At 42.3% G+C, this 24,504-nt stretch overlaps 1 protein-coding gene across 1 annotated transcript; it reads left to right on the forward strand.

The window, feature by feature from the left end:
- Positions 1-56: 56 nt before the first annotated feature.
- On the forward strand, positions 57-22,870 carry RBM44 (RNA binding motif protein 44). The gene is made up of 14 exons (XM_053364285.1): positions 57-127; positions 4,161-4,517; positions 6,338-7,647; positions 8,640-8,695; positions 10,205-10,378; positions 11,729-11,804; positions 12,673-12,769; positions 14,693-14,806; positions 16,099-16,184; positions 16,275-16,348; positions 17,804-18,266; positions 19,113-19,258; positions 19,349-19,497; positions 22,440-22,870. The coding sequence occupies exons 2-13, from the start codon at positions 4,199-4,201 to the stop codon at positions 19,491-19,493; spliced, it is 3,060 nt and encodes a 1,019-aa protein (XP_053220260.1). The 5' UTR covers positions 57-127; positions 4,161-4,198; the 3' UTR covers positions 19,494-19,497; positions 22,440-22,870.
- The last annotated feature ends 1,634 nt before the right edge of the window (positions 22,871-24,504 follow it).

Below are 24,504 nucleotides of genomic sequence, written 5' to 3' on the forward strand. Positions count from 1 at the left end.
ATGGCGTTTTGCGGAGGGGCGGGCGCGCGGGAGGAACGGGCGCTTCAGTTGGCCGAGGGGTCGGCACCGGGCGGGCGGCGGCGGCGGCTTCTGCTTCTGCTGCTGCTTCAGCTTCTCCTTCCTCCCGGTTCGTGAGTCCCGCGCCTTCTCGCCTCCGCCTCAGCCGCCCCCGCCGGCAGCACGTGCGCAGGCCGGACCGGGGCGCGGAGGGCGGGGCTCCTTCCCGGGGTTTGCGTGCAGCCCAGGAGCGCCGGGCGGCTCCCGCTAGAGAGCGGCCTGGAGGGCGGGGAAGCGAAATGCAGAAAGGCGGCGGGGGGGGGGGGATAAAAGCTGAACTGGCTTCCTCCTCGGCCCGGGGGCTCTGAAGCGGGGGCCGGTCCAGCGTCCCTCAGACCTTGTGGGGGGCCGGACTATATTTTGAAAAAAATAATAATGAACGAATTCCTATGCCCCACAAGTGAAGGGCCATTAGTAACCCAGAGATGCATTTTAATTAAAGCACACATTCTACTCATGTAAAAACACGCTGGTTCCCAGACCCTCCGCTGGCTGGATTGAGAAGGCGATTGGGCTGGATCCGGCCCCCGGGCCTGTGCTTGCCTACCCCTGCTCTTAAGGCTGCAGAACTAAGCTGCTGCCTAAGGTCTTGTAATGGTAATGGTAATGCGACCCCTGACCATTAGGTCCAGTCATGACCAACTCTGGGGTTGCAGCGCTCATCTCGCTTTATTGGCCAAGGGAGCCGGTGTACAGCTTCCGGGTCATGTGGCCAGCATGACTAAGCTGCTTCTGGCGAAGCAGGGCAGCGCACGGAAACGCCGTTTACCTTCCCGCCAGAGTGGTACCTATTTATCTACTTGCACTGGCATGCTTTCGAACTGCTAGGTTGGCAGGAGCAGGGACCGAGCAACGGGAGCTCACCCCGTCATTGTGGGGATTCAAACTGCCAACCTTCTGATCAGCAAGTCCTAGGCCCTGTGGTTTAACCCACAGCGCCACCCGCATCCCCTGCCTAAGGTCTTAGTCGACCCTTTAATGAATTCCCCATCAGTTGCAGCAATTGTAATACCCTGCAAGTGTAAACATCAGGAAGAACTTTCTTCCTGGAAGGGTCTCCCTCGGGAAATGGAGGACTCTCCTCCTCTGGAGGTTTTTAAGCAGAGGCTGGTCGGTCATCGGCCATGGATGCTTTGGGTGAGATTCCTGCATTGTAGGGGGTTGGACTAGATGACCCTAAGAGTCCCTTCCACTCTGTGCTGTATACTTTTTAATGTCACATTTATTGCTTCTTTTCTTGCTTAGTGCTTCACTGTATTACAGCTTAAGTCCCATAGAAGTCAAATTGAAATTCAATAAAAGGCAATATGATAAATAAAAAAGTAATAAAAAACAGTCATCAATATGAATATTTAATGTGGGCATACCACCTGATTGACACTTGTGGACCTGCTGGTGATCCAGGGACCATAGGCTGGGAACGGCTGCCCTAAGATGTATTAGGAACTTTTTAAGATACTAGTGTATGAAAGCAACCATGTTCCAAGTTGTACTGCAAAGGCCTGGACTTGCACACTGCCTGTAGCATGGCAGGCACCTCTTAAGATTGAACTTTACAACCCAAGGTTTAAAGCCATACTATTTAAAGCCAACAAAATTACTAGTTTGTCTAATTGGCCACTACAGTTGAGCAAGCCCTCCTCTTTCTCTCTACAGTGGTACCTCGGGTTACAGACGCTTTGGGTTACAAACTCCGCTAACCAGGAAGTGGTTGCTCCAGGTTAAGAACTTTGCTCCAGGATAAGAACGGAAATCGCAGCAGCAGGAGCCCCATTAGCGAAGGAGAACCTCAGGTTAAGAACTGTTTCAGATTAAGAACGAACCTCTGGAACGAATTAAGTTCTTAACCCAAGGTACCACTGTACAGTGGTACCTCAGGTTACATATGCTTCAGGTTACATATGCTTCAGGTTACAGACTCCGCTAACCCAGAAACAGTGCTTCAGTTTACGAACTTTGCTTCAGGATGAGAACAGATATCATGCTCTGGCGGCAGCTGGAGGCCCCATTAGCTAAAGTGGTTCTTCAGGTTAAGAATAGTTTCAGGTTAAGTATGGACAACCGGAACGAATTAAGTACTTAACCTGAGGTACCACTGTATATCAGATGTAGGGAAGCTTTGGTATTCCAGAACTATAACTCACACCAGTGAGCATGCCTAAAGGCCAAAGATGATGGGAGTTGTAGTGCAGCAATATCATTTGCCCCAAAATGTGCAGTCACACCAATGTTGGTTGCATGCTAAGTTTGTACAGGCCAATGGGCCTGAATGAATTCTCATGTGAAATGGTAATGCTCATTGCTTCTGCAGCACACCATTTCAGTGGCAGATGTGCAGGAGTTTCTTAACAGAAAGGATGGGATATGTATGGAATATGCTGAAATTGCTTGAGAACGTAGCTACAAAGCCTTCAGAATAACTATCTCAGGCAGAGAATGCAACTTGCACAATTCTGTTGAGTACCATGGAAAATCTATGATGATAGTAATAATAATAATGAAATTGTTACAGAATTAACTTTATAGGGTTGTGATATATGAAAATGCTCACTAAAAATAGGTCTCAGTGATGTCTGGTTTTCAGCATTGTGATATATCACCAGCTATTACAGATATATCATGATGTCTGAAATAAGGATGAAACTCTGTAGAGGTGAATGGGGTAATGTCCTAGCAACTGCTGTTACTTAGGGGTTTAAAACATATCTTGTAAATTTTTTTTTTACATATCTTTAACATACTGTTACAACTTATTTTATAGTACAGATAATATTCAAGTTAGCACATTTTCTAAGCTATTTAGGGGGAATGCAACAATGTAAACACCATAAAATAAACAGGAAGCGGAGGATTGCTGAGGTGGCAGAGCAAGCAATGGTGTGGCAGAAATCATGAGAGAAGCGAGGGGCTTCACGGTTTTCCCCACATAGTGATTTATTTTTTTACATAGCACACATACACATCGTGATTTGTGATACATATTGCCACATCAAATGTTATGAAACCATTGCTGTGCTGTGGTCTTCAAATGGGTTTTGGAAGATGTATCAATACATCAAGGGACACGGGTGGCGCTGTGGGTTTAACCACAGAGCCTAGGGCTTGCCGATCAGAAGGTTGGCAGTTTGAATCCCCGCGACGGGGTGAGCTCCCGTTGCTCGGTCCCTGCTCCTGCCAATCTAGCAGTTCAAAAGCACGTCAAAGTTCAGGTAGATAAATAGGTACCTCTCAGTGTGGTGTAGTGGTTAAGAGCGATAGACTCGTAATCTGGTGAACCAGGTTCGCATCTCCGCTCCTCCACATGCAGCTGCTGGGTGACCTTGGGCCAGTCACACTTCTCTGAAGTCTCTCAGCCCCACTCACCTCACAGAGGGTTTGTTGTGGGGGAGGAAGGGAAAGGAGAATGTTAGCCGCTTTGAGACTCCTTAAAAGGGAGTGAAAGGCGGGATATCAAATCCAAACTCTTCTTCTTCTGGCGGGAAGGTAAACGGTGTTTCTGTGCGCTGCTCTGGTTCGCCAGAAGCAGCTTAGTCATGCTGGCCACGTGACCCGGAAGCTGTATGCCGGCTCCCTCGGCCAATAAAGCGAGATGAGCGCTGCAACCCCAGAGTCGGTCACAACTGGACCTAATGGTCAGGGGTCCCTTTACCTTTATCAATACATCACCCGGCCCTGCTAAAGAACTGCGAGCATTCTCTGCTACCAAGAATTAAAAGAAATTTGCCTTAGACATTAAAGTATTTTTATGTTGATTGACAGTAGTCAAGACCTAAATAGCTGCCCACCATCTACCTGCCCAAGAGAATTTTAGGTGGGATTTCCCAAAGAGCCACTTCACATGTTATTAGGAAGCCAGTTCTGGAACTGAGGCTTGCTGTTTAAAGGGGAAACTCAACATTCTGCTAGGGAGTTAGTCCCATTGAACTGAGTAGATATGCATATCTTTCACTATTGTTGCTTTAGTTAAGAGGTTCAGTTGACTGACCACCAGGATTTAGTTAACCCATGAGTATGTAGTTGGAATGTATAAGAGATGTATTGTACTACTTTGGATTATTTAACCATTCCTTTTTATATTCATGTCTATTTTGCTTGCTTTCCAGGAATTATACGCTCACCCTGTCATACACATGTCTAAAATATGTCATGGCACCCTCCTTTTAATGAAAAAGCATACATTCAACCTCTGTTTGGTACAAGGCCATGCTTCCCAAGAGATTGTTCACTTTATGGTCAAGTCCCATATTCAGTGGCGCCTTTCTGGTTTCACCCGAGAGTGTATGTGCCTATGCCTGTGGCTGTAGATGCATCATATCCACATCTGGTAGTGCCTTCTTCCACATCTGTCACCTTTAAATATGGACAATTGGAAAACAGTTACTACAGATATGCTACTGCTGAAATGAATGGCTGGGGAATTCAGGTTTTAGAAAAGCCAAATACTATTCATAGCTTTTCTGGTGAGTTAATTTTACTTTTCAATAGTTAGTGACTTTTTTCTTAGGGTTTTGCGACTATACCATAATTTGTACTGTGAGCAATCTTAATAAGAAAATAGAGCTTACAGTGAGCGAAAAAAGTATTGGTATTTGATCCCCTGCTAAATTTGCCTGTTTGCCCTCTGATGAAGAAATGACCAGTCCATAATTTTAATGGTAGGTTTGTTGTAGCTGTGAGAGACAGAATAACAATGGGAAAACCCCCAGAAACCCAGAAGACAAAAGTTAGAGATGGATGTGCATTATAATGAGTGAAATAAGTATTTGATCCCCTATCAACCAGCCAGATGTCAGGCTACCTGGTATCGTCACTGTATGTAACGAGCCAAGATTAGAAGCACCTGCTTTAAGGGAGAGGTCTTACCTGTAATCCCAGCTCGTTACAGTACCTGCACAAAAGACACCTGTCGATGGAAGCGATCAATCCAGCAGATTCCAAAGTAGCCAATAGTAGACAAAGGATGAATGGTAAGAGCTGTTTGACAGTGGAATGGTCTCCCTCGGAAGGTGGCGGACTCCTTCCTTGGAGGTTTTAAAGTGGAGGTTGGGTGGTCGTCTGCCATGGATACTTTAGCTGAGATTCTTGCATTGCAGAGGATTGGACGAGATGACCCTCAGATCCCTTCCAACTCTACAATTATATGATTCTAATTTGTTTGCACACAAGTTTTAAAAACCCATTTTGTTACATTTATGTCACTTAGTTGACTTACGAAGAGAAGTAGTTTTGGATTTAGGGAAGATCCACTGGAATCCATTTTTGCTGTGCTTCCCATATTTACCATGCTTATTGGGTGTTGATGGGGTAGGACAACTTTGATTTGTCTGTGATATTGGTTAACCAAATGCAGTTTTTTAGTGAGTTTCTGGGATGTGTTACATGATTATTTAATATTTCTGTGGTTCACCAACTGGGTATGGTACTACTTTTTTGAGACAGGCAGAGCCTTCTTCCTCTTTTCTTATATGATATAAACATGGGGTAAGTGCTCTTTAAAGGTGTTGAGTATCATCTGACTCCTCCCCCACTTCCCCATCATTCCAGTTTAATTTGGGAAGAAATGCTGCTTGCTCCCGTAGTATTTTTCTGTGTGTGCCTTTAGAAAGTGACTTACTCAGTTTCCATTCCTGGTATCAAGCTGTGTGGGATGATTCGTGTATACAGTTGTGAATTGGTAGATGCCAGGCTTGGAGTTAAGCAGAAGGTGGAAAACATTAAGAAATGGGGTGGGTGGGACGAGCAAGAAAGATGCAGTATTTCAGCTTCAGTTTTATATGATAAGAGCATATGATAAATTTGCTTACTACAGTGTAGGTAGCCTGTATTTGCTTTGTTAGTGCAAAATAAAATGCTTCACCACATCAGAGGCCCTGCAGCTTCAGGTCTGGCAAATCAGAGAGGGACTGGGCCCTGCAAGGGATCTAGGGTGCTCTGGATCCCATGGAGACAAACAGTGTTCAAAATTTCCTGGGTACCAGGTGCATTTTGCCACTGGCAAAATTATCTTTATCTGGTACACTGTCTAATAACAAATAGTCTGGTGGATTTTAACATTTTGCTAAAAAATTCTAAAAGTAGAAGCAATAACTATTAAAAGCTAACAATTTTTTCCTAATGTACCCTTTGTCCTAGTTCACTGCCTTTCTTCTGTTTCCTATGTACCTGTTTCTTCTTTCAAAATTGAGCAGTCACTGCCAGCACTCCTCTTTTTCACTATGTAGGATAAATTTCGGTTACAGAAAGAATATTGAAATATGCATTTGGTATTTTGTCCAAACAGGTGAAAAAGCTGTTAAACCCCATCAGCTACCATCAGATGGTTCTGAGAAAAGTAAGCTCAGTGAAGCAATGCTTGTTGCTTCTGGAAACCATTCTGACGTGGGAGCCATGGAGTGGAGAGAGAGTGAATTTGAGAACAATTCTCATAAATCAACAGTCCTGAGTGCACTCCATGGATCAGAACATTCTGAAAGAAATACAGTTAATGATATCCCTGACTTTTGCTTGAATCTTGCTAATTGCTCCTCTCCATGCCAGTCATGTTACATAAGTGCCTCAGAATTAAGCGTATCAAAAGGAAGCTTGCCTTATTTTAGTGCATTGCCCGATGAGGAACTGGAATCTGCACATAAGGAAGGTGAGGGAATGTCCACTGCACTGCCTAATGTAAGTGAGACAGATATGAACTTGGATACTGCTGCAGACTCTTCCTACTTAAGTAGCAATCAAAATGAGGAGTACAGATGCAGAGGCTTAGCTGATTCCACACTAGACTGCATTGGACTACAAGACTGCATCGGTCATCGGCCAGAAGCTTTTCAGGACAAGGAACTGTCAAATGAAAATCAGCTTGCAGATGCCCAGTGTCCCATGAACAAACAAAAAGATGAGTCTCCTACTTCAGGTTGTAGTATTGATTGTGACTGCTACAAATACAGCAAAATACCAGAATTCTCCCAGACTTCGCAAGATAGCAAATGGGACACACAAGGCAAAGGTTTGAATTTTGATGATCAACCAGGAGATGAGACTATTAGTTTGCTCAGTAGTATTGTCAATAAACATTCAGTTAGTGCTAAGGTTAATAATGCAAAATTATTCTCAGGGAGCAACTCTAAAATTGATAAAAATATGAAAACAGATTATCTTTCAGGTGGAACCCTGAAAACTGGAAAGACACATGTATTGCAGCAGGAAAGAAAATGTTCCCATGCACACACCTCTAGCGGTGATACAGAAATTTCAGATTTCTCTGATTATGAAGCGGTAGTTGATTCTAAGGAGGCAAATCGCACCTATAAAGCATTTAATAATCAGAGTACAATTAACCAAGCTGTTGATGCAAGTTCTGATTTTAGAGCTTGTTTTACAACAAGCAGAGCAACTAATGTCAAGGCTTCAGTAGTGTCCAGAGGACAAAACACAGTTATAACAATGATGAACAAAGAAAGGCCCAAGCAGTGGCTGAGGGATTCCGTCAGAAGTGTTGCCTGCAATACAGATTGGTCATGCATATCTGACAACATGGAGATGACTACCGCCCAAGCAGCAATGGATGATATGTTGGAAAACTGTATCACTAGTGACAAGGTAAAACATGGGGAAGCTTGTGGAATTAGTTATTATTTGAGGCATTCCACTATATGTTTTTCTAACTACTCTGTAAGGCAGACCATAATTGTATCTGCTTCCTACTTCAAGGCCATGTGCCCACCATTATCAAGTTAGGGGGCATAGGTATGCAGAAACATGTTGCCAGGCATGTGTTTGTCTTCCTATCTGGGTAGGCAGTTGCATGTACAAGTGGACAGCCAAAGCTCTGAATCCTTAGGCTTTCTGAGAAACCTGTTGGCTAGAGCCCCAGAAATCTTTGCCAGTCAGGTACACTCTTCATCATGCTTCTAGACTCTGAGACAGACAAAATGTGAATAGCTGGTTCACAACATTGGTAGCATTGGATGTTCATAAGGTGCAGTCATAAGGCACCTTTGAAATTTCTCCATAAGGATTAGTGTGCAGCCCACATCTTTTACTTACTTGTTTACAGCATTTGTAATCCCCCCCCTTAGCCAAAAAAGCAGCTTACAAAAATCAGTTGTGAGATAGTCCCTGCCCTCAGGCTCACAGTGTAAAGAGATAATGAGGCAGGAGGGAAAGGGAGGCAAATAAATTAGGCAAAAGCGAGCTGAAGCACAAGTTCTTAATGGTTCCAGTTCTTAAAGCAGTTCTGGCTGCCTTGCCCTTGATAAAGATCAGCACCTGCCCTGCCACACTCTTTCCTTCCCAGATCAGATCCAGGAGCATCATGTGCAGGGCATCTTGCTGGTGTACAGAGTGCAAATGCTGAAGAGCTGCAGCCAAGTACAGCTTGTATATGTTTCTGATTCCTGTAGGACAGTCGTCCTTGTGTTTGTATTCGTAACTTAGGAAGCCAATATAATATGGCTAGACATGCAAAATTCTGGATTCTCTTATTGAAACAAGGAGCATTCTCAGTGTGTGTTACGTAAGGTTTAGGGACTTGCTAGTTAAATCTGATTTACAACTTTGTCAATAAAACTTACTAAAATTGCTATTTCTAGGATCTTTTGGAATGGAAAAATAGCACTAGCAGAGACTTAAATGAAATTCCAAACAGGTATGATACACCTTTTAAGTGATTTTTACTACTTCTTAAAACTTAATTTCCTTTGAGGTTCTTAAAGCTCCACCAGCTGGAATCTGTGGTTACACGAGGGAGGAGGGAGGCAGTGTTGCCAACTCCCCTGCAAAATATTTTTTATTAATTTTCAAAGAAAGGTGATTCAAGATTCTACAAATAACAGTGTTAACAAACAGGAACTGATGACAATATACATACCGAATTTTCCGCTCCATAAGACGCACTTTTTTCCTCCTAAAAAGTAAGGGGGAATGTGAGTGCGTCTTATGGAGCGAATGGCGCTTCGCAGGAGAGGCGCTGTGCAGAGAGGGAGAGCTGTGCAGCGCCCCTTCAGCGAAGCGCCTCTCCTGCGAAGCGAGAGGAGGAACGGAGCCCCTTCTGTTCCTCCTCCCGCTCCGCTGAAGCGGGATCTGCCATAATGGTTTGTGGCTGAATGGCAGTCCCTGGCCATTTTTTCCTAGCTTACAAATGAAGTAAGTCAAACCAAACAGGTCCAAAGTTGACATTTTATCAAAGATCCCTAAGGACTCTCAACTTAGTCAGTTTTTCCAGCAGGGCAGTTCCCCACCACCACCTATTCTACTCCAGCGAATCCATGAAAATTGTCTTCCCCTCTTTCCATTGCAGTTCCTGGTTCGAATTCCTTCTAAGAAGGAACACCCTGAATCCAGGCTGGTGAGAATTCGTATGACTAGAACTAGGCCATGAAAATAGAAGGCTAGCTGAGTAAGAATGTTACTCATGTTGCTGTTCTTATTACTGGCATATAAATCCCTTATAGGGGTGCAGGTGGCGCTGTGGTCTAAACCACCAACCCTCTTGGGCTTGCCAATTGGAAGGTCGGCAGTTTAAATCCCAGCGACGGGGTTAGCTTCCATTGCTTTGTCCCAGCTTCTGCCAACCTAGCAGTCCAAAAACATACCGGTGCAAGTAGCTCTGCAGTGGAAAGGTAAATGGTGTTTCCATGCATTCTGGCTTCTGCCACAGTATCCTGTTGTGCCAGAAGCGGTTTAGTCATTCTGGCCAGGTGACCCGGAAAGCTGTCAGCCTGAAAGCGGAGATGAGTGCTGCACCCCAGAGTCGAATTTGACTGGACTTAACCGTCCAGGGGTGCTTTAACTTTACCTTTATACAGTGGTACCTCAGGTTACATACGCTTCAGGTTACAGACTCCGCTAACCCAGAAATAGTGCTTCAGGTTAAGAACTTTGCTTCAAGATGAGAACAGAAATCGGGCTCCGGCGGCGCAGCGGCAGTAGGAGGCCCCATTAGCTAAAGTGGTGCTTCAGGTTAAGAACAGTTTCAGGTTAAGTACGGACCTCTGGAACGAATTAAGTACTTAACCTGAGGTAACACTGTAAATTCCTTATTTTTCTGGTTGGGAATGAATTTTCAATTGTTCTTTTTTGTTTTCTAAATGTACACTTAAGTAGAATCCCCTAAATCACTTTTGTTTGTATTCAAACTTGATATTTCTTTTAAAAGGATAATGCAGCTTTCTCAAGAAATAAACAACCATTTACCAAGCTGCTGTAAGGAAATACTGGAGAGAGCTATAAAAGCGGAAGTGCAGCTTTTAAAAATTCGCTATCAGATGTATCAACAGCACTGCTGGCAGACTTGCATTAATTCCATGGACAAAAAGAAATCTGTAAATGGGTGTGTATGAAATAGTTTCTGGTGTGGAAGGCAGACTGTTAACTGGTTTGGGCAGAACACCAAATATGATTACTAATACAAACATTTTCAGTATAATCCATGCATATTTACTCGTTGTATTCATAGCATTGTATTGTAAGGCTAAGAGCTGCTGTGTCTGTGGGACCTAGCTGAAAGGTAGGAGGGAAGAGTTGAGTTAAAGGCATAGATATTCTGTCCAGTGACTCCAAAGAAAGCAAACTACTCAAGAAAGTTAGCCTTTTTACAACAGTTTCAGAAAAGTATTTGGAATAACTGTTTAGTGAGTCAGTAAGTTTAGCCTGGAGATTTAGGCATGAGGCTGAATGCATCTATATTCATGTTAGTATTTCCTTAGTTTTTTCTTTCAAATGCAACTCCTGCCATGTTAGAGTCGTCTCAAAAGCTCCCTACATTTTGGCAAAAAACTTCCTATTCCAGAGAAACAAAAGGATTCTGAGATGTCACTTCATAAGAGAAGTCACTGACTAAACAGCCCCTTCCCCTTATGTGGTTACCTGGAAAGAGAAAATTTGATGTGCAGTTCCTAGGCATCACCAAATAAAGGTTGCTAGTTTCCATGTGCTTTTTTAAAAATGTGAATATTGTAATGTACTGTAGTTTGGCCCTCAGAAGAGAACAAAGGATTGGACTTAAATAGGTGTTTTTGCAGCAGTGGCAGATGTTTTTACAAGGACTCTAGGAAGAATCCCTTTACCATCTTTTGAACTGTAGGTGGGCACAAATGACAAGAGGAATTAATTCCCTTCTCATCTAGGAGGTCTCTAGGCAACAAATGGGTGGCCTTGAACAAGTGGGGACATAGGACTAAGAGCTGTGCAGACAGTTCATGGAGCTCCTCTCTTCCCTACCTCACCTAGGATCTCTCGTTTAGTCCAGTGCTCAAAATTAGCCAGGCACATTTTGCCTGGGAGAAGTTACAGGAGTGTCCACAAACTTTTTGGATCTGAAACACATCAAGCCTTTTGTACGTTGCACATATTCAATATGAAAATGTTGACTTCAGTAACAAAGGCAATGTGCATCGGCGACTTTCTCTCATTCCTTGGTCTCACCAGTGAACATCTGCACAGCCCTTTAGCACCTCTACATGGAAGGTTTTTGAGATTTGCTGCTCACTTGATCTTTCAGAAATGGTCATAACTTATTATCGTACCCAAAGTATTTCCAAATTATATTAAAGGCAAGATTCTTTCTTCTGACACATTGAGAATTGAGGCTGTTTTGATAAAAATAGACAGTGGCTAAAAAGTGCTTTCTATACCTCAGCAAATGCCAAATCAATGAATATATATTTGATTATTTTTTCAGTTCTACCCTTGGGACAGGAAAATCTGTGTCTCAGGTGTCGCTGCCACAGAATATGGAAGTTTCTTCACTCCCTTTAGTAAGTCTTCTGCATACTTCATTACAACACTACCTTAAGAATTCTTTGTGAACTTTCAAAATGGTTTATTTTGAAGGCTGATTCTACATTACAACTTCTCTATTAAACATAAATCTAAACCTGTTCTAGCAGTGGGGTATAATATAGTCAATATAAAGCAGAACCATTATATCAGCCTCAAAAATAAATACCACAGGGCAGATTGCTTATTAAAGACTTAGTATCTTTTAAGTGAGTGTGTACACTTTCACTGTTTTGGTTAAATTTCTGTTTCAAAAAGCGTAACTTTTGTGTTTGGAAATTACAAGCTCTTGTTGCATCTGAGAGAAACCCTAAGAGAAAGGGGTATTCCTGTTAGGATATTTCCGTTCCACCTTAAAAGGGAGCAGGCTTTGTGAGTCACAGAGTCTGCGTATTTCCTGTTCACAGGATGTTTATGTTTTCAGTTGCTTTAGTTTTCTTCTTCTTGCCTGAGCATACCAATGCAGGCGGTCATGTTTTTCTTTGTTCTGACCAACGCTGAATAAACTGTATATATGCTCTCCTGCTGTGCATCTCTCGCTGTGTGAATTCTGCTGATAGAGTGTGCACCAGCCTAAGAATGCGGCAATCTATTTCTGAGGCTTCGTGTCGCTAATTGCTGATACTGCGTGTCTACGGGAGATCGATGGATCGTCCGGCAGCCGGCTTGGGGGCTCAGATGGACTTTATCTCCCTGGCAGTATCCCAACAATTCCAAGATGGTGCTTCTCTGAATTGTGAAGCAGGAAATAACTTGTTCTAAAACTGGCCTGTGTTTGAAGAAGTTGGCACTGAAAAGCTGTCTGTTGAGCAAAAATTAAAATCTGTTCTTGTTTTTTAACTTTAGGTTACATGTCAAAAGAAGGGTGGTGAAAACAGTAGCCCTGATTTGTCCCTTTCCAACAAAACCTCTGAAGAAGAGAAATATAAACTTATTGAAAATAGTAAGTTAAACATTTTTAAATGCTGGATGAAATTACTACATTGTAACTGGTTTGTCCTCTGAACTATACCAAGCATTAAATATGATATGCAAGTAGTTAAATATTCACAATTTTAAGTTCCAATCAGAATGTTCCTAACTGGGGAGTGGATTTGAATTTAGGCAAAGTGGCACAAGGAGGGGGCACCACTAGTAGTGTCCCAAAGTAACATAATGTATATCAGGGTGGATATGATTTAAATCATTTTTTTTCCAGAAAGACTCATTCTTGCTGGTATAATCTTAATATTTACAACCAGATGAAGGTTTCATTTTTGGAATAATAATTTTTCAGAGTAGTTTTCACAGTTATATTAAAAATTACTGATTTGGTTATACTATTAGAAATACATAGATAATTATGAAATTATTGTGAGGTTTAATAAGTTAACTGTTTATATTTGGACAGCTTTTCTGCTGTACTTTATTGGAAGGAGAAAAATAATCATTTCCTTAATAACAATTTTAACAATTTATTTAACTAAAACAATAACATTATAGTATATGTATCCATGTTTGTTAACCAATGTGGTTAAACAATTAAAAATAATAATAACTTAAACTGAGTTTTAACACACATGAAAAACTTAAAACAAATCCTTATTTCTTGATGAATAGCCTTTGGACTATGATGTAACTTGAATAGAAAACTATCTTTAGAAAGATTTCCCCTCCAAAAGCATTTTATTTTAAAAATCCAATTTACCATATTTTTCTGTGTATAAGATGCACCCACGTATAGGGTGCCCCCTATTTTGGGGGGGGGGGAATTGCCCCGACTTGTTGAGCTTTTGGCGGGGGTTGCCCAGAGGCTAAGAGCCGCACGCGTCTAACACGCCGCGCATCAGCTGTTCCCTTGCCAGCAATTGCTGAGCTTTTTTGGGGGGGGGGACAGAGTGATGAAGCTTTTTAAAAAAATTACTTTTAGCTCTTTTTGCCTTTCCTGCAGGGCATTCTTAGTCTGCTTGCCTCCTCCCACTCTGCCTGCCCTACAGCTGGGAGGGAGGCTGAAGGCAGTCTGTTTCTGGGCCTGGCTACTCATGAGCGGCGCTGCAGTTGTAGGGCGGGCTGAGTGGGATGAGGGGAGAGATATCTTTGATTGCCATGGACAACATAACCAATTGCGCGGCAGAAATCAGCCCGCTCAGCCCGCCCTACAACTTCAGCGCCACTCACGAGTATCCGGGCGCAGATGCCTCGCGGCACAAATGGACCACCAGCAGCCTCACCCCTAGCTGTAGGGCGGGCAGAGGGGGAGGAGGACAGCAGACGAAGGAGGAGCTGTGGGAAAGCTGCGGAGGGGTGAGATATCTTCGATCGCCACGGCCTACTGGAGCGGCAGCGCCACATGCACCTAATCCCAATTATCTAAGCAGGCAGTCACATACAAGCACCATACAGAACAAAGACTGGTAATTACTGAGTAGAACAGTGCTTTTCCTTGCTATTTGGTTCATAGTCATAGTTTGCCACAATAATACATGGCTTATTGAGCCATATTTGTAGTGCTTATCTTAAATGTCAGATGTGCTTCTTTATCTTAAAAAAAAATAACCCAAGCTTTAACTCACTGTGTTTGGATCTCACAGATTTAGTCTGTAGACATTGTAAATGTAGGCACTTGCATTAAGTTCAGATTTAATTTTAAGCTGGTTTTTTTTGAGAGACACTTGACATAATTAAAATCTTAATTAAAAAAATTATTTTTATCAGCCCTTCAGTTGGTGTAGATATGCTCTCCTGAACCCTGTTCAGCAAATTTTGTGTGTGTTTGGCAAATTTTAAAGACAAGGCTCTGGGGATGAGCCCAGGACTACTTACCTTTTTTCTACCTGTTCTGAGCTTACCTCTGTGTTGTATGTTTAATATTTACATCTGTTTCAAGGTTCTTCAAATACTCAAGAAATCAGTGAAGGCTGGTTTGATGCTACAGAGAACCTGACAGTAACTGATTCTTCACTGCCGCTTACAGATCAGTTCAAGCCAAGTGATGCATCAGGTGCATGTTGACTGTATTAGTTTGGGAATAGCACTGATACGACTTCTGAGCTTTGGTTACCTTTGTTCCCACACAAATATCTACCCCTGCACAGATTGAATTTTAGAAATGTTCTAAAGGTTTAGCCAGGCAGCTGGTGCTCACATCTCCTCTTCAAGGTAGGGGACGTCATCTCTAGAGTATGCAGATACCCTAAGAAACTGGGTGATATCCCCTGTGATACTCTTGCGGAGAAGCTGGTAAAATGTGAGCTGGACAGGGTAACTGTTAGGTGGATTTGCAGTTTCTTGCCAGCCTTCCTAGGGGCCAGTTTGGGCTCAGCATTTTGAATCTTCTTGGTCCTTTTTGTTTCCTCTGCGTGTTCCTCTCAGCCTCCAGTGTCTCTCATTCTTCTACCTGTCTAAGTATTCTTCAGCAGCTCTGCCACAGGATGGAACTCAGGCTCTAGTAGGAATTACATCAGCTTCCTTTTAAAGTTTGTTGCTTCTTGCCTTTGGAGCAGCAGGATGATTATAACCTACTTGGATTTCTCCTTGCACTCTAAAAAAACCCCAAAAACTTTTGCAGTAAATATTACTGTTTTGTTCTGGTGTATCACGTTGGTGTTTCATGCCTGTGGAAAATGACAGGGCAAACAAAGTGAAGTCATATTTTTTTCAGGGACACACATAGCATGAAAAGGACATGCTTTCCCGGTCCTTTGAAATTTCTGAAACAGTGATGCTAAACAGGTTTTTTAAATACTTTTCATTTTTATGTTGGAGATGAAAAAAAAATCTCAATTGCTAATTTTATTGTACTCATAAGTATACCTTGTAACGAGGAGCTCCCAATTACTGATTCCTGTAATAAATTTTGAGTTGGCTACTTCTTTTGCTAACTGGTTCTAGTGCCCAAATTTACATCTTTGCAGGACATGCACCGTTTTTTTTTAAAAAAGGAAAAAATGGCTTGTATGAGAGCTCTGTTTAACTATTCTTTTACATTCTGATCCTGAGCTGAACTTGTGAGTTTTTATTGCAAGAGCTCAGACACAAACTGTAAAAATAGAGCAAATGGAGATTTTTATAGTTCTAATCAAAGTCTTGGTAATAAGTCCTTTGCATTCCAGGGAACTGTGACCTAATGTATGACCATAAAAAGAATTCTAGAAGGGATTTTCTTCTTCTTAACCGTTTCTGAATGCCTTTTCTGTCTTCAGTATTGGTGCTTTATTTATGCAGTTAAATTTCTTTTTCTTTTCAAAATACACATGCTGAGTTATGTATTATTGTTGTAATCTACCCTTCTAGAAACACAGACTATAAAAGACACAAAAAGGGAGCTAAAGAACATATATAGTGTTCATGTCGCAGATTTAGGTCCCTTAGTATCAGAGGTAAGTCAACATATATTTAAATATAATAGTTTATTTCACCGAAAGCTGTTTTTTAACCTGTGTCAGTGAAAGTCTTTTTGTCTATTTCAGGTTGATCTGTGGCTTCATTTCCAGAAGTATAATGTTTCTGAGATTTCCATTTGTGAATATTCTGCCAATTGCAGGTACTCCATAATATACTGTAATTTTTTGCTTGCATGATTTCATAACTGAAGTACATTCAGTGAAAGACAATAGGCCAGCGCATACTTACTTACGCGATCACAATCTTACACGGGGGCTGGTGGGGGGGGAATAAATAAATAAATGCAGAGTTGGGGAGACCCTCTGCTCTCCATTTATTTGTTTTTTGTGCACCCAGCATGTTTTCCTTGGTTTCTGGGCTTGGGGTCGGGAGTGAGCTGTGGCAGCATCCCCAAGCCCCTGCACTGCCTTCCGAAACCAGGTAAGCAGGGCGGTGCCTTCTGGGAAGGAGGGGGGGGCTATGGGAGCATCCCAGAGGCCAGCAAGAAAGGTGCTGCTTCGCTTCCTGGGGTCTGGGAAGCTCTTGGGGGCCTCATGCAACCTTCCCAGGCCCTGGTAAGCAGCCCTCTGCCTCTTAGAAGGGCAGTTTGTGTTATTTTGCCTTTGCTTGCAAATCCCTGGAATCAAACCCTCACGTAAGTGGCAGGCCCACTGAACTTTCGTTATTAATGGATGATTTGCAGGATCCTAGGGATCTATCACCATATGGCTCTTGGAAGCCTTTCCCCCGTTCCCCCTTTTCCCACTTGCCTTTGGTCTCTTGTGGGCACGCAGCAGACACAGCCATCACCTGGCCTTGTGGGCCGCTGGATGCTTTCGGTTGGTTGCAGCCTTTCTCAGGGACACTCTGAGAATCGGATCTAAATAAATAAATAATGCTGGTAATTATAAATGTAGGCATTAATAGCAATAGGACAGTTCGTGAAATAAACCATGCATAGAATGAACCTTAAAACCTCAACTAATCATACTATACACTAACACAAATTACCGTAGATTAAATGTACTTGCTATATACTGCAAGACATAGAACCATAGAATTGTAGAGTTGGGAGGGACCCTGAGGATCATCTAGTCCAACCCCCTGCAATGCAGGAATATGCAGCCATCCCATATGGGGATCAAACCTGCAGCCTGGTGTTATCAGCGCCACGTCCTAACCAAGTGAGCTATCCAAGCCATAATGAAGCTCTGTAAATTTCTCATTGAAACAGAGACTGTGTAAATCCCTTCATGTGCACACCTCATGAAAATGAACTTGGTTATAAAATTTATGGAGCCTTTTGGGTATGAAATCCAGCCATTCTGTTCCACGGCAGGGCCATGAGCACAGGCTGCTCCTGTTCAGAGCGCAAGTTGTGTGTGCGCACGTGTGTTCCTGGCCTTGAGAAGGGGAGGTGTGACATAGTTCTGTCACTGCAGGCAGCGTTGTCTGTCTATGGAGAGGGGCAAGAAAGTAAATGGGCTTAGTTGATTCTTTTGCATAGGAGAAAGGATTATACCTCTTAAAGTTTTGGTTTACAGTTGAAGAGGCATATTGCATAGGTCTTAAATTTTCCATTTTTCTTAATTTTGGCACATCTTTTTCATTCTAGATACGCTTTCCTTAGTTTTAAAACAGGCTGTGATGCAAAGCTGGCAGTGAAAGAAATGAACGAGAGAGAAATAAAGGGCCAAGCAGTAAAGGTTCATCTTGTAAAGACTGCAAAAGAAAATGGGCTCCCGGATTATCAGAGTTATGTGAAACCAGAGTATGGAAACAAAGGACCACGTTATAGCTGTGAAAAGAATAATGAAAATAGAAATAACTGTAATCTTATGTTTAATGCACCCACTTCTGCCTCCGCTGCTTGCAAAATGCCTGCCATCTCTTCAAAAGGGCCCAGTATCTCCAAAAGTCCTTTAAAGTTGCCTTTGCCTTCAGCAAGTGCTCCCAGGCCTCTCTTGGACTCTTCAAAAGGGTCTCTTTGTGCTTCAGCCCCTTACAAAGTACCCAAGCCTGATCTCAAATCTTCTCAACTTTCATCAGAAAATACACATCTTGAAATTGATCAAGAGGTAACTTTTTCTCCCTATTGGAATGTATGTCAAAACATCTTTTAAATCACAGTGCATGCATTTTTCTTTTGTAAGGATAATACTGACTGCTTAACACATTGTTTAAGTGATTGGGTGCAGGCCATAGGATCGGGTGCTCCATTGTGGAGCAAACTGCCCCACCCCCACTGAAGCCACGGTTAACTTAGTCTAGCACCACCATTGATCACACTTTGGGGTAAAAGCAGGATGCTTGTTAAGGTTGGTGTTGGGGGGGATGCAGGGGCTGCTGCGGCTTTGTCACTTTTCTCCCAGCCTGACCAGATAAAGGTGTGGGCAGGTGAGAAAGGATGAGACAGCAAGTGTGTTGGAAGACTCCCCAGGGTCTGCATAAAAGGCAAGATGCACCAACAGCAGAGAGTGGTCCTAGCTGGAATGTGAAGGATTTACAAACCACAGGCAGGCTGCAGGGCAAGGAAAGTGAGGCAGAAAACCTGAACCAGACTTGGATTGCAAGGAAATGAAAGCTCCAATTGCGGATTACATTTATACAGTTACTGTGTTTAGACCTGGGGGAGATAATTTGCTCATCACGTGGCATGGAATTCGGATGGGACAGCTGCCTCCCCCCCACCTAACCATGATGAAGTGGTTGACACAGTTGCTTTGGAACAGCACGCACTCAGGCAAATCCACACAAGGTGTTCTGTGGGTAGCTGCTCCCACTTCTTTTTGCAGATGTAGTGGGAAGCATTTACTAACATTTTACTGAATATTTGTTTCAATTTTAGCTTTCCTTAGTTCTTCAGTACAAATGCAGTTTTTCCTTATTTTGTCCATTAAGTAGCTCATGTAATATTTGCCTAGGATCTTGCAGGGGGCCTCTTACCGTTGGGTTCAGTACAGTTTGTTCCAAATCCATCTGCTACCTTTATACCACCAAACGCATTAAACTTAAGAAGCTTCCGTAAAGTGGTGAAGAAGCTGGAAGATCTGTATCCAGAGCTTCATAGGCAAGTATACTTTTTAATGGTGGGATTCAGAAATTTTTTTTTACTGAAATTCTCTGGAGGCTCTCATCTCCTTTTCTCCTTCTCTTTTAGAGACAAAATTTTGGATGCTTTGGTAGAGATAAAAGAAAATAAGGGTTTGCTTAGTGGCTTATCGCTTAGCTCTATTGTCCAAATGACTTCATCACTTCTGGAAAAGAGATTTGGATGTAAATCTGACGGAAAGCAAAAGAAATAAGCAGGTGAGTACCCAAACTGCCTTCAAATTCTAATATTGCATACATCTTAGCTTGGCGGATATCTACTGGCCATTTTCTTTTATCATAAATAGAATGTGGCCCTCCAGACCTCTGTCTTACCCCCAGAGCTCTCTCATGGCCACACCTCTCTTCAAATGCCTCTGTTTGGTCAATGTGTATTCCGGAACTGTGACCAGGATCTCTTGCTTGACCGGATGAGGAGATTTGCATGTAGAAAACTGATTTTTGCATGGCTGGAATGTAGCCTATTGTAAAAAAAACAACAGTTGCTTATGTTGCTCAATTGTCTTTTCCACTGGCTGGAGCTCCCAGAAAGTTGCTCATGATGGAACTCAGCCATTGGGCTTATCAGGAACTTGAAAACATGAACAACCTCTTTATATTCTGCCTTGAATTTTTCTGTTCCATTTCTACTGCTGAGCCATTGCCTTTATTAATTGCTTAGCTATGTCAACCTAAACAGTTTGGTGTAGCACTCCTCACTTTGTAGAAGATTATCGTCATAGAATTACAGAGTTGGAAATAACCTTGAGGGTGATCTAGTCCCACCTCCTGCAACGCAGGAATCTCAACTAAACCATCCATGACAGATGACCATGTTTAACTTGTGGTCTGCTAAGACCCCTAGATGGCATACCAGGTGTCTCCCATCTTATATTTGTGCATCTAGTTCTTCCTGCCTAAGTGCGTAACTGCACATTTGTCCCTATTGAAATTCATTTTGTTTGTTTTGGCCCAGTACCTTCACTTCAGATGGAAAAATATTTAATCTGGCTTTAGAAAACAAAACGGCAATAGTTTGATATGGTCAGACTCTTAAGGTAGGGAGATAACAAGAAACCCTGCAGATATTGGATTCCTAACACAGACAGGGCACATATATGTGAGATTGTAAGTCACTGAAGGCACCATCCCATAACCTCTGTTTCACAGTTTTGAGGGCAGTATCCTACCCCAGGTGGATAAGAAAAGATGGTGAAAGACCTATGGAAGAGGGCTTACACACCGTGGTTTTTGACCAGGAACTGATGTACTCATTTATCAAATGAGTAGACCATTTCCAAGACTATATACACAGACTCCTAGCCAATATTTCAGAGCACTCCACCAGGCCTTAATTGAAAGTGGGCATTCACCAGTTTCCAAAAGAAGCATTGAATTTGGTACCTGAAGCAGGGACCTCAGAAACTTTGATTGAAATCTATCAAGTTTAGGGAAAGAACCATTATACCAAATATTTGAGGCATAAAGGAATTGTATTACAGATTTTGCACTGAACACTTTTAAAGCTTAGGGAATATACTGACCTTCCTGTGTATGAAAAAAACAGAGAATTGCAAGTTTGCTCACCTCTGCTATTTGGGAAATAGCCAATGAGTGTTCCAAGACTGTATGGTGGACAGTAAGCCCTGAATACTGAAAGCTTTTAGTCTGTTCAAGTGTATGACCATTGAGGATGCATCTATATGGGGAAAATCTATTTCCAAAAACCATGATATTTATTTATTTATCACAATTGATTATAAGGTCGCTTTCAAGACACTAATCCAAAAACTTCCTCAGTTGATGTTTTAAGCTAGATTTGGCGCATGAGAGGATAAGCAGTGTCGTCCGTATACAGTGGAAGCGGGGTGCTTCTTGCCCCCAGCTTGGGACACTGTCCATCTGGGCCCATTAGAACTTTCTCTAAGTCATTAAAAAGAGATTAAGCAATAGGGGAACCCCTCTTGACATCATAATTTTGTTAACCCCAACAGACCATATCACCTGCATATTACTATCTATATGTAAAGCTTTATAAGATAGAGGAGACTATTGTCCTCCATCACGAAATGCAACTTTGACCATAATTTGGATCTAGGGATGGAGTCAATGGCAGATTTTAGGTCCACAAAGGCCACATATAGATGGCCTTGGAGTGGTCTAATATATTTGTCTGCTAGGTGTAACAGCGCAAGAATAGTGATCGGATGTTGAGTACAGTCTTACCTCGGGTTGAATACGCTTCATGTTGAGCACTTTCGAGTTGCGCTCCGTGGCAACCGGGAAGTAACGAAGCGCGCTACTTCCAGGTTTCGCCGCTTGCGCAGACGCTCAAAATGACGTCATGCGCAGAAGCGGTGAAAGGCGACATGCGCATTCGCAGACGTGCCGTCACTAGTTACGTTTGCTTCTGGATGCGAACGGGGCTCCAGAACGGATCCCGTTCGCATCCCAAGGTACCACCTTCCATGTAGTTTGCATGGAAAGCAGCCTGGGCTTCATAGATTGCTGTCCTCCAGAAAAGTTGAGAATTTAATGTAAAGAAAACAGGCCTATAATTTCCCATTATGGGACTGTTATTGTTGAACCAGTTATGCCCTGTGAAATTTGCAGTTTGGCCACCTGCATTTACGTTGTTTTGTGTCATTTTTACTAACATGGCCAATTAGTAATGTGCTTCTTAAAGCAAAATTGGCCATATGTTTTTCAGCAAAACATATATTTTACTTTTGCCCCAGCTGGTGGCAGTGTTAAGCAGTGTCTCTTCTACTACGAGTTGGGCTAACTGAATGAGAACAGTCTCATTCTTGTAGCCCTAATCCTGCTCCTGACATCCTTCCTTAGCTAGGACTGTGTAAACAAGGGGCAAGACTGGAATCTGCTGGTCTGCTCCCAGCAAATGTTGACAGGAGGCTGTCTTGTGCAAGGCTGCTCAGTGACCGGCCAGACCCCCTGCTTTACTCAGCCCCCTCAGATCAGAATAGAGGTCCTAGTAACGAAGGACCTAGTTCGTATTTCCATATAATCTCTTGGGTATTGAACAATTGCTTCTTCACAGTAGAATGCAGATTTCCTTTAAAAAAAATAGCATGTTTAAATTCATCTTCAATTTTTCAAGTGACAAAAACTTGCTAGTTTTACAATCTTTTTTCTATATATAGTGACTCTGCAGCTGTCTGTGAACCTGAACGTATTTTTTCTGGGTGTGTCTGTCACTGGCATGGATGAAAAGAAAAGCCATTATTGCAGGCCTGAAAAGAGAATGCACACTCGGTTGAGGAGCTCCAAGTGAATTTAAAGAGGAACGAAATGTTAGTTTATGGAAAACTGAGTTGTTTGGAAAATGTTCCAGCTTTCAAAGATATGCACATTTGCAAGGAACTGGTGGTCTTCTGCTCTTTTACTCTGCAATGAACAAAAATCTTTGCCTTAGGTAACTATTAAGCAAAAAGGTTCATCTTTTGTTTTGATAACCATATTTTGTGTTTGTCAGCTACTGTAATGTGAAACAACTTTAGAAAATAATACGTAATTAAGAATCTGATGTGGCTGAAGTTTGTAGCTGCAGTTTCAATAAATATGTTTGGTTGTAGTAAGGTGTAAGATGTTTGTATTTTAATTGACAAGGCTCATACTGTATTTATTTGACGGGGGGGAATAAGTGCTTCCCCTTTTAAAAAAACAATGTTCATACAAAATCAAATATATTTCACAGATATATCACTTTTTGTAGTTCTACACACTGGGAACAATCCAGCAAAAATTAAACATTTTAAACTACCATGAGTTCCAGTGGGAGAGATGTGCATTCTAACGTCCATTGAAATCAGTGAGATTTTAAAGTGACTTTTCTCAGGGCTTCCTTCATGTATGGCTCACATACTGTTCAACTGGGAGATCTTGCCAACCAGCAGGTCAAAGGTGGCATTCAGCTAAGTTCTACTCAGAGTGGACCCACTGGAATTAGTGGGCCTGACTGAATCAGGCTCATTCCAGTGGGTCTGCGCTGAGTTCAGTTTAGCTGACTACACCCAAACGTTCCAGGCTTGGTCATCTTCAGTAAGGAGGCAATCACACTCTAGGAATGCACAATCCAGCCATAAGCACAAAGCAGCCATGTCACTTTACCCTTCCGGCTCTAGCACTGGAACTACCTTCATGGAATATTCAGCAGCAGCTTACCAGGAATAGGCAGGCTGCTGTGGGAACAGGAGCTTGAAAGGTGCATTCATGCAGCAGGAGCAACTCCCACCATCCCTGACATGGACTGTGCTAGCTGAGGTTGGTGGAGTTGGCTGGAGAGCTTGCATGGGCTACCCCAGTGCCTTTCTCCATTCAAATGTAAGGTGGTTTCCCACACAAAGCAACATCTTTTAATTCCTTTTAAAGAAAAAGGTGAAGGAAATTTGGCAGGCCCCTTGCCTTCTAAATTCTTCTGCTGCTAGGTTTGAGTTAACCCCTTTTCTCCCAGAAGTCAGTAGTGGGATATGAAAACTGGGCAGAAAACCATCAGTACACTTCAGATTGCACTCTAAGCAACCATCAATTAAACTTTTATTTTTGAGCTTTAAGCTTCCGATATGATAATACAGTTTTCTGCCAGGTACTTTTGACCTGTGGGACTGGCTTATGACAGAAAAAGAAATTTCTTGGGTAATAATAGCAACTGGCACAAATGTAAACATACCAGGCTTGGGACAGAAACCTTATTACCAATAAATTTAACGTTTCTAAGGATTTGGTCAAGGGACATTCATTTGGTACATGGGAGCAACACACACCTTTTTCAATTTTTTAAAGCTGATGTTTTATATATAGTATATTGAGGAAACTTGTATTTCAAATCTTTTTTTAAAAAAAATAGGTGTAAAAAAAAAATACCAGTAGAAGGTGTTTGAACACAAATAAATGCACACTTAAATGCATGCCTATCATATACCCCAGGTTTCTGGAACTTGCAGTGAGTGACGAAGTACTGCTTGAGGTGAGGTGACAACACTGCAAACACATCCCATAGAGCACCATCCACTGGGATGGACAGGAGAAAGATTTTGGAAGCATAAAGTCAAAAGTGTTAATATACGGATGAAGACAAACACACAGAAACAGCAACCCATATATGCACAAACTCCCCAGTTTTCCCTTCTTCTAGGTCTCAGGAAGTGCTTAGCAGAATAATGTATTTGTAATTATGAGCCTTTATTGTATGGATAAATACACACTTCT

The sequence above is a fragment of the Podarcis raffonei genome, chromosome 1 (assembly GCF_027172205.1).
Source record: "Podarcis raffonei isolate rPodRaf1 chromosome 1, rPodRaf1.pri, whole genome shotgun sequence".
Taxonomy (NCBI): Eukaryota; Metazoa; Chordata; class Lepidosauria; order Squamata; family Lacertidae; genus Podarcis; species Podarcis raffonei.